Source organism: Rhopilema esculentum, chromosome 17 (assembly GCF_057945365.1).
Source record: "Rhopilema esculentum isolate cy_ngs chromosome 17, ASM5794536v1, whole genome shotgun sequence".
Taxonomy (NCBI): Eukaryota; Metazoa; Cnidaria; class Scyphozoa; order Rhizostomeae; family Rhizostomatidae; genus Rhopilema; species Rhopilema esculentum.
Window position 1 is genome coordinate 404,333 of NC_142831.1, and position 11,283 is coordinate 415,615.

The 11,283-nt window shown below is 37.2% G+C and overlaps 1 protein-coding gene across 1 annotated transcript; it reads left to right on the forward strand.

Annotated features, from left to right (window-relative positions):
- The first annotated feature begins 5,124 nt into the window (after positions 1 to 5,124).
- Positions 5,125 to 7,732, forward strand: LOC135681855 (uncharacterized). Its single transcript, XM_065196521.2, has 2 exons — positions 5,125 to 5,263; positions 5,658 to 7,732. The coding sequence occupies exon 2, from the start codon at positions 5,663 to 5,665 to the stop codon at positions 7,610 to 7,612; it is 1,950 nt and encodes a 649-aa protein (XP_065052593.1). The 5' UTR covers positions 5,125 to 5,263; positions 5,658 to 5,662; the 3' UTR covers positions 7,613 to 7,732.
- Positions 7,733 to 11,283: the final 3,551 nt, after the last annotated feature.

The following is an 11,283-nucleotide window of genomic DNA, read 5'->3' on the forward strand; positions in this document are numbered from 1 at the left end:
ATGAATGGACCAAGATTTTAGATTCTTGCGGCTCAATCGATGTTGCCTACTATATCAAAGATGTATCATCGAATTTTGATGCCAGAATAAGATCAACATGTACACAGATTTCTTTGGCGTAATTTAGAGACACACAGAGAGCCTGATGTTTATATCAAGACAGTTCTTACATTTGATGACAAACCAGTTCCAAGGATCGCACAGATTGCTTTGAGATAGACTGCAAAAGAATGTAAAGAAATGAAACCGAAAGCTGCAAAGGTGCTAACAGAAAACGTTTACATGGACGATATATGTGAATCAGTGGAAACGGTAGAAGAAGCAAAGAAGCTTGCAGAGGACATAGATTTTGTTTAAAGAACTGAGTTTTCCAAGTCGTAGGATGGGTTTCAAACAGAGAATTGCATGAAAATAGCAAGCATACAGTAGAGACCGATGCAAACAACATGTTAAAAGAAGAAGCAGATGAGAGAGTACTTGGAATTCCTTGTCATTTAAAGAAGACTCTGATTTGATGAAACTCATTGATAAAGAAAGCATCCAAAGGAGAAGGTAGCACTAAGCAAAAGAAGAATACTGTCTGAAATTGCAAAGATTTACGACCCAACTGCTGCGCATTATCAGAGCAAAGATTGAAATACGGGAACAATAGCAGGGTGGAATTGATTGGGATAACGAAATTCTTACAAATATGCAAAGGAAATGGATTGAACTGTTTGAAGAAATGAAAGAGCTGAACAAGGAGAACATTGCTAACAGCTGATGTTATAGAGAGACCATAATTGTGTTTGTTTTCAGATGCGTCACAAGAGGCCTTTGGAGCATGTGCATGCCTTCGACAGAAGATTTAAAATGGCAAATTTGATATTAGATTCGTTGCTGCCAAACCAAGAGTTGCACCACTAAAATAGATAACAATACCACCCTTGGAGTTACAAGCTGCTGTCTTTGCATCACGTCTTGCAGAAACGATTCAAGAAGAATCAAGGATCGAATTCAAGGATGATAATTTCTTCACAGACAGCTCGATAACATTGGCTTGGATTCAAAGTCCATTACGCACTTACAAACCATTTGTATCATCCAGGATAGGAAAGATTCAAAGCAATTCAGACCCTAGCAAGTGGAAACACATTCCTGAGGAAAATAATGTAACAGACGAGCTGTCATGAGGGACTTATGTGCATAAACTAAATGGAAGATGGATGCGTGGGCCAGAGTTTCTACAAACTACAGAAGAATTATGGCCAACAAAAGCTATACTGTCACCAGTCAAAGAAGACAGTGAACGTCGTCAGACTGCAAAAGTCTCTTTGTCGATAAACATAGAACTTGAAAATGTCATCAATTATGATATAAGGCCGAAGTCTCCAATTGGCCGAAGCTCATACGAGTTCATGCATAGATCAAAACGTTAGCTGAGAATATCAGACGCCTAAAAGGGCAACGGTGTAAAGTCTAACAGAAAAAAGTCGACGTGCAACGTAAATAACAATAATTTTGACTTGCGTTAACATGACGTTTGCTACCAAATATCAGCAGAACTGCGCGGTGCGTTTTAGTCATTACTGCTGCCTTATGGCTCTCGATTCTGTAAAATTTTGGTGTTATCTGTCACATTCTGCCAAAAGGCCAACACAGCAAAACTGAGCTACACGTTCAGTGTTGAGACGTAATCCTACCATAATCTGCCCAAGTCAGGGACATATTATACCAAGTAATCAATTTTTTATTATACAAATGATGTGAATAAGTGCCAAACTGGACTCGTGTATTCGACTTATAAACACCTGATATCAGAATACTCAACATGGTCACTTTAACATTAATGTGCTTTATTAGTTTAATCAATGAATAAAGGAAAAGGTATTTTGAAAAAAGTAATTTAAGTGAGATTTCTAAATGAAAAGTTGATGTAATTGTAACTCGTGTCAAAGTGAAGATGATTACTTTCTCCTTCAAAGTAGTTGAAACCAATCATAGTTCACTGGCAGCGATATTGCCTCGGGTATATTTTCCCCTTGACCCCGAAAACCATTGTAGCATTATGGAAAGTAAAGATTGGTAAAACGTATTCATTGTGCGTTGTTAACCACCTTTGTCTTCCCTGTCTAATTAATGCAAACGACGGTACTCATTGAAAAACATCGGCAAATTTATTGATAACAGATTTTCTTTTATTGATAACACCTTGGAAAACATTTGATAACAGATCTTCTACAAATATTTCACAGATTTGGTCAGTAAGAGAACCAATTCCTTACATTTCATTGCAAATAAACCAGCAAGTTATTGGGTGTGATTCCTACTTTATTTTCTCACGGGGAAGTATTTGTAAAACTCTTAAAAAGGCTATATATGTATGAATTGGAGTAAAAATATGTAACACTGAACTTTGAAACTGTAACCGAGAAGTATCAGTGATCAGCAGGTCTATATCCGGTCTTCGGAGCTGTGAGGAAGAACGAAGTTAATAGAGAGCTGGAAAACTTAATGAGCACAGTCTTGTCCAGCTCTAGCAACTTTATCATAGTAGAACAGGCTTAAAATGACTCAAAACACGTTCGAAATTATACGCATCGAAAAATCACAATCACAACTATATTAATTCGACATTCAATGAATAATGAAAATTTTTAGATGGCACTGGAATACCTGTAAAGATGATAAATGGAACACCTCCCTTTACTGTGTTTTGAGTAAACTGTATCAAAACATGATAGGTAAGAAAATGTGATATAAAAGAATGCTGTAACATCATAACCTGTCGAGCGACCTTGTTTTCATTGCAATTTTATCAGCTGCTGATAAAACTCATTTGTTTTCTAAGGCAGCAATAATCAATATTTACCATTGATATCTCTGCAGCATATCCCCTGCGAATGCAAAAATATGCCATAGTTAAGATGGATGTGCAACTTCAAAACATGCTTTGTTATAATAAAAAAGAACATTAGTATTGAATGATGCCATACAGGCTGGTTTCTAGACAGATCTTCTTCTTGTATTTCTGTACTGTTGCACAAAGTCCAGCTATCGATCCACTGCTATTCACTTTGCTAATAAATAGCCTTGTTGAAAACAGAAAATAATCTTGCACGGTGATGATGTGGTAATATATTTCTAAGAAGATGATACTGCTCCGAGTGAGAAAAAACTAAACGAGGAAATCATGTTGTAACCGAGGAAATATTGCGACGAATTTCGAGTGGCTATGATCGAAATTTGACATAAAATCAGGATATCAACTATAGGTTAAAAACCACTCCAGTCAGAGATCATGCAACAATATTTCGTAATAAAAGAGTGGTAGGGTGATCTTAATAAAACATCTCTATTAACATTGATGCCACAGTTGCCTAATATGAAACCCGAAAAAGTGTTAAACTCGGTGTACATACTAAAACCGCCTTGCTCTGACCACCAAAGATCTGTCTATACATCATCAAAAATTCTATGACAAACCCGTTAAAAGTAACTGAAATTTTACCTCCTCTTCCAGCTGGAATGTTCTTCCTTTTAACCTCTGTACTACTTCTTCTTTCCTTGTGCCAGTGGCTGAAAATTGCACGTCTTCAGCTGATCGAGAAGAGCTAGAAATCGACAGAGTGAGTAGGATTAACAAATGATCAAATATAATTATCCTGAAATACAGCAGCTGAATGGAAATCCTCATTTCAAGGAATTTGATAAAATAACACTATATTCCCAAGATTAACAAATGTATGTATGTATGTATAATTTTGCCATCAAATAAATTACAATTTAAAATTATGAAAAAAAAGATCTAATTACAGATGTATAAAATTTACAGATAGAAGTTAAAAACATAGACTAAAAACAACCAAGGTTAAAAATGGCAGGGATAACATTAAAAAGGTCAATAAGATCTTGTTTTCGTAATGGTCCCTCCAGAGGTGTTATAAAAAAGAAATGTGGACATGAAAAATTGATTTGTATCCAAAACTAGGAAAAAGAACTAGGAAAAAGTAATTTTGGAATAGTGTTAACTAGAACCTTTCCGTTGGCTGAATTTGGGTTTTCAATAAATTATGAAGGGGCTATCCTCCTGACTTTGTAGATCATCAAAGAAATGATCTTGTGTTTGAAACTATTGACGTTCTTTGCAGATTTTAGTTTTGACGGTAGATTGTTCCAAATTTTGGGACCAAGATATGAGAGGCAATTTTGCCCAATGTTTTTCTTTCGGAAAGGTTGATTCAGTTCGTTTTAGATCTTCGAGTGATTCTGTTCTGGCCAACTGATAAGAACATCTCTGGCATGTAGGGTGGGGCTGAATTATCAAAAAATTTGAAAACCTTTGCAAAACATGCAAGTACACTTCTCAGAGCGGTTTGCAGGATCCATTCATCGCATTAATTCATAAGAATGAGACTGCATATATAACAAAATTAATAACAGGCAAAAGATAAGTATAGAATATTAAGGGCCATCAAAGAGACAGTACTGTACTTCAGTAAAAGACCTCGGTTGAGCTGACAATTTTCATGTAAAGTGTACAAATTCATAATCGGAAAAGAGATATATGCTCACTGAATATATAATTATATTTTGAAATTATTCTATTTGTCACCCCTATCTTCTTATAACTATTCAAGCTATTTCATTCTCCACTATTTTATCCCTTTCTTCTTTAACTGGTGACTTTAGGGCGTATTAAGGTTCTTTGCTATTCACAAGTACACTCCCTTAACGGCACAAATTATTTTCTCAGCCCCTTCCTCTATTCCTAATTACAACTGAATAATGAATGGGTCTTGTCAATGGGATCAATTGATAATTTTGAGTAATACTAAAAATTGATAATCCGTCAAGTTATCAGCCAAAAGACACTTAAGCCAAAAAAGTAAAATTTGGAGGAAGAAGATTTTGAGAAGAAGTTTGCAAATAAAACGTTTGCTATCAAGGCAAAAAGTTTCACAAATTTGGGGACTTATGAGAAAATTCATTGATCATTGAATAACACAGTTCATTTGATCACATCAAAGGATCAACGACTGGCATTAGCCATAACATATTTACTACTTTTAGTGGATTTGCTCTAAAAGAATGCCTCATTATAACAGGTTGTTATGAAAGAATCATTGATCTTCCAAATGAGCACATTTTACCCCTCTATTGATCCAATCACATTGATCCAAGTCATTTGTAAACTTGACACAGTATAAACCTGAGTATCTATATAAAGGGAAAGTAAAATAGATTCTATATCTATTGGAAGAACAAGAGTGCCAAAGAAAAGGTAAGCCAAACTGCTTAATTCCAATCGCCTCAAAGAGAGATCATATTAGACCCTAAGAAAGTCAGTTACTTCTAAGCCCTAAAAATGTAACAAAATTAAATGATAATTGCTACTCTCGGTTAACTTAGTAAAGAAATTACGAAAAATAACTTATTAAAAGGAAAACTACGCATTACTTCTTTCATTTTATACCGCATGTGAGGTTTTGACTCAAGAATATTCTCAGGTCAATCTTTCAGAAAATAAGTAAAAAATAAGAGCAACATCAGCGTGAACACCGAGAGCATGAGTTTTTTTATGCGGCTTTTTACTTTATTCGATTAAAGATGATTAAATGCATGGTTTTCGCACGTGTTTCTTGTTTTATGACTCTCTTTAACTGACATTCTTCCAGGCACGATGAAGCTTGTTACCATTGCAGCTATTGCTGTCCTAATATGTTTCGGTCAAGCAGTTGATGCCAGACAATCGAAGAAATATATGGCAAAAGCAAAAATATCAACACCGAAGATGATTGAAAATCCTCTCAAAATACACCTGGCAGATTCCAAAGATCTGACTGAAGAAGATGACACTCATTCAGGCAGCAAGAGAGAAGGGCGGGGGCGAAGAGGATCAACAACAAATGTCAATGTCAAATCATGCAATGCTAATTTCTGCGATCCAGGATGGGAACCATATCCCAATATCGTTTCTGCCATGACAGGATACAACATATTGAAGGGAAATGCATACAACTTTGGAACAGAGCAAGATCCTGGCTTCGATAATGGATACATATTTGTTCCTGTTGTAAAAGATAATGATGATAGGTACACACTTCATGACGGTGTAACAGTCAGAGCAATTTCCAAATGTGATCTGACCTTGACGACAAAGTCTATCAGCACAGTGAAGGCATTTCAAAAGATGAACAGGAAGATAGAAGGTATGCATGAAGGATGGAAAACGAATCCCCCAGTTGAGGTCAGCTTCGAAGGAAAGGGAGTTGGGGTAAGCACTGAGCTACCTCCACTGTTTGAGGCATATGGAACGGCCAACCTTGATCAAAGAAAGAATGAAGAGTTTTTTGTCAGAAGGCAAGGTGTACTTACAGTAAGTGCTGCAACATGTGCCCTATATTCCATGCGGATTTCAAGGAGATTCCCTCCGCCTTTCAAAAGTACATTTCAAAATGCAGTCAAGACCCTGTCTGAGGCGACGGAAAGGGATCGGAAGAAGGAATTTCACAGATTCATTCAAGATTTTGGGACACACTTTTTGCAACAGGCAACGATTGGAGCTAGACTATCCATTCTAAGGCGCTATTCACGTGCAACGTTTCAAAATGCTGCCGCAGAAACTATTGAAAACTGCAGTAAAGGTCGTCTTAGTTACTTTTATGTCAAGGAGGAAGGAAAAAATAATTGCAGTAAATTGGATAATGCAGACAAAACAACGATCTTTAATGACATCGAAAGAGAATACATTGTGTCATATGGAAGTAGGCCAGAAAAAAGCTTAACTGAATGGGCTAATCAAGAGTTTGATTACCCTGTGCCGATCCGAATGAACCTGGTCCCAATTATAGAATTGTTTCATGACGACTTCATGAAACACGATGAACAACTCAAAAATCTCGACTATAGTGGCATGAAACAATGGATGACTCCAATGTATGAGAGTTACTGTGAAGATGTGAAAGGGGAGCTGGGAATAGCTCATTGTAAGCCTGGTGATGTGAGGAAATGTGGCTACAATGACAATTGCAATCCTGCATATCAAGATTGTATTCAAAAAAGTGCGAGAGAATTCCAATGTGTCACCAAGATAACAAAGACATACATGGAAACAAAACTGAGGGACACTATGGAGGCTATTGAAAGACACATGAAAGCTAAAGATGTTTTAAAAATGATTGAAGAGAGTGAAATTGGCAGTCTACATGGTGTTGAGGTGTATATAATTGTTATGGCAAGCAGCTACGGTGAAATGGGAGTAGCTGGAGATAACGCTGTCATGGTAACACATAAATGGTTTCGTGTTGCACTTGCATGGGCAAACACAGAGGATGTGGGAGAAGACTCCAAACTGCAATCTGATACTGAAAAGCAACGTGACAAATTGTGTCCAGAGGATGCCACAGGTTCTAGTTCACTGAACTCAATTATTCAAAACATCAAAATACTTGGTCACAATGTCAAATTCTTTGTTCTTGCTAGAGAACCGAATGAATCGACTGGTAGAGATACTGAAAAAGTTGGCATCAGCGCAATGAGGCCAGACGCCAAACTCGATGGATTTTGTGCTAGTTCGTCCAAATTATTTACAGTGATGACTGGCCCAGGAGCAGGAGGCATTCCCGGGTAAAGACTGTACTTGTGATCCTTTGATATGTTATAGCAAGTCTTTCCTTTTCTCTTAAAGGTAATTTCAATGCATTGGAAAATAATTTTCAATTTGATGAATTATGAAAAATGATTTAAAATTGAAATGTTGCCTTCTTTCTTATCATTCATCTTTAGATCTTCGTATTCATGCTCCAGGTGTGATTTTTAGAGTATTAAATTGCTTAAAGAACATACCGTATAATTTGCTACTTGATTTCAGACGATATCGATGTCAGAAGAATTCACTCTTAGTAATGAGGAATTTTCGTAAAATGAAAGCATTCTGCAAAAGAAAATGTAGGTTTTAGAACAGATAAACATAACTACATATTTCCTTTCCAAGAATTTTTTGTGATTTGAGAGTCTAGCGACTAGTTCACTGCGAAACATACAACTATTCCAGCTATTTCATTCTCCACTATTTTATCCCTTTCTTCTTTTACTAGTGACTCTAGGGCGTATCAAGGTACTTTGCAATTCACAATGATGCTTCTTTGATATCGCGTGCACCGTACCGTTGAAAAACTAACCATTTACACCTGAGATAATTATCGAGATAAGAATTGGTTGAAATTCTTTATTAAGATATTATTAAGTTTCTCAGAGGTTATGTATATCAATATTAAGTCAAAGTACACTCCCTTGACGAGAAAAACTATTTTCTCACCTCCTCTATTCCTAATTACAACTGAATAATGAATATGTCTTGTCAATGGGATAAATTGATAATTTTGAGTAATACTAAAACTGATAATCTGTCAAGTTATCAGCCAATGGACACTTAAGCCAAAAAAGTAAAATTTGGAGGAAGAAGATTATAAGAAGACGTTAGAAAAGTGGGAGACATCAGGGGGTTTTCCATACCATCTTTCATACGGTGTTTGACCTGATGCACTGGTTAAAACACGATTCCTTATGTAGGCTGCAGTGTTGACTGCTTCTGTCCAGATTGTCTTGCTGAGTCCGGCATGGCTCATCATCGCTTTAGCGGATTTAACGAGAGTCCGGTTCATGCGCTCAGCCACTCCATTCTGTTGTGGAGAGTGAGAAACAGAAGTTTTGTGTTTGATATCTTTTCTTTTCAGAAGATTTTCAAATTCATTTTATACATACTTTCCGCCATTATCTGTACGAAAGGTTCCAATTTTACATCCAGCTTCATTGGCTACAGAAGCTTCAAATTCTTTAAACCTCTTTAGTACCTCAGACTTCTTTCTAATGAAGTAGACTTTGACACATCTCGAGTATTCATCAATGAATGTGACAAAATAACGCTTTCCTGAAAAGCTCTCTATTGACACTGGTTCACATACGTCACTGTGAACTATCTGTAATTTTCTAGAAGTCTTGATCCCCTCTGTTGACTTGAAGGTTTTCTGCTGATCTTACTTTCCGCACACCCTGTAAAAAAGTTCAGTTCGGCATTTCCTTGGATGGCAACTCCTTTGATGAGCTTCTTCTTGACTGATTCCAATAGCAGTTTTCTATTTATATGTCCTAGCCGTTGATGCCAAATATCCATCGTGCTAGGGTTGCTATTTTTCATCGTTTCAAATCGGTGATAAGCTGCTGTTATATCTGTTTCGCAGATCAGAAAGTACCTTCGCTTAACGAGTCGTCCTTTGTCTACAGCCTTACCGTCCGAGTCTTTTATCCAGCAACAAGTATGTCCGAACTGAACAATAAGTCCCTTCTGTGTCACAGCTCGCACACTGAACAGGTCGCAAGCTAGTTTCGGAACATAGAGTACATTATCCATTTCAATTGTCAGCTGCTTGTTGTGGCTTGTTTCCATGGTTATTTGAGCTCGTCCTGATTCACGGGCTTCCACTGTATGTCCGTCAACCAGTTTGACTAATTCAGGCAGGTTGAACTCTCTGTAGTTAATCAAAAGCAGTTTGTTTGAGGTCATATGCTGCGAGGCACTCAAATCCTGAATCCATTTTAGATTTGTCTCATTTTCTGTTTGTTTATTTTCAGCGAGAAAGAGTTGAGAGTCTGAATCATCATCTTCCTCCTTTCCTGCAGTCTTTGCATTATGTGTTTCATTTAAATGAATTCCTGGGCCCCACTTGCTTCCTTTTCTGACATTCAAAGCTTTTATGACCCTCCTTCCCACAGTTGTAACATTTGCCTTTGAAAGGCCTGCTCATGCCCTTTTCCAAATGTAATGCTGAGTCTCGATTAATTTTAGTCGTTGCGGTTGCTTTGAAGGCCTGTTTTTTTTGCTCTTCATTGATAAGGGCTTGCTGGACGAAGGCCAGTGATAATTCATCTCCTTTGGCTTCCAGAGCTGTAATGAGTGTTGTATAGCTTGTTGGAAGGCTTATGAGCAATGCCACGACATGCTCTTCTTCAGCTACTGTAGACCCGAGTGCATGGTGTTTATCAGCAATTTCCTTCATACGTTTCAAATGATCTTGAACCGATTGCCCTTCAAGCATTTCTGAAGTAAAATATTGTCTCTTGGGAAACAGCTCGTTTGATATCGTACCCCTCTCGAAATAGGCTTTGAGAGTATCCCACAGGTCCTTCGGTGCTTCGCATGATGCCACCAAGTAGATAAGATTCGACTGAGTTCCCATTACCAACGTCTAATTGTCTTTTGCTTGGCCTTTTCGTATTCCATATCTTACAGTTTTTGCGCTGCGCTGTAAGAGTCAAATAACTCCTTATTCGTGCCATCAAGATGAGTGTGACCTTGATATTGCTTGTTTGCGTGTTTTTAGTACCTTTGAAGAACAAAACAAGCTCATGGTTAAGAAGGAACACCAAAAGCAAGATGTTTACTAATCCTTGGTATACGATTGCACCAAGGAATCGAGGTAAACCAAGATGGCCAAGGCTATTATGCCGTCGTCTTTTCCTTCTTGCTGACAATAAAAAACCTGGCTGTAAATAAAACGCGAAGCCACAACAAGACATGAAAAATACTACTTATCATAGGAGTTCGTAAATTTGGGAGTTGTTAAATTGGAAGTCAGTGTGCTAGGAGAAGTACCACATAGCTTGCAGCGTAGGCATAGACCTTGGAGATACATTCACAAAGAATCCGCTACAAAATGGAAAGTAGCATTAAATCGGATTGTTCTATTCCTGTAAAAGAAACTGATATTTCTTATGATCTATTCAGGAAGTAAAAGGCGATTGGAGTGAAATGCTTTATGTAGATGACTCTACACTTGGCATGCTTCGTCATTATTTCCTTCGAGTTGAATGCATGCGTTTAGGTTCTGCCTTCTTTTGACCACTATGCCATGGTTATACTCTGTTCTGTGTTGCATGAATGACAATAAAGTCTATGAGTATAATGTGTCCGCTTTCTCTTGCTATTTGCTTTCTGTTAGTGGATAATTATCACTTTTCTACATTTTGAATGCTGAGATTGTTCTAGTACTAACCATTCGTTAACATTTGAAAATGAGACTAGAAAACGAGACAAAAGGGCATCAGCTGTGCTATCTCCTGATTGCAAAATGCTTCACAACTTGGATGTTTTGTAGGGAAAAGATTCTTATTGAAAAGCCTTCAATAAAGATTAATACATATAGGAAGTCTTATGAATTGTGGCCCACCAAACAAGAAGTAAACGATGGTGAACAACAACGTCTATCAATTTTGAAATACCAAATATTCAGCTATCCCGATTTC

Excerpts from the sequence above, each read along its gene's own strand:
- LOC135681855 (XM_065196521.2), top strand. The coding sequence starts at position 5,663 with ATGAAGCTTGTTACCATTGCAGCTATTGCTGTCCTAATATGTTTCGGT.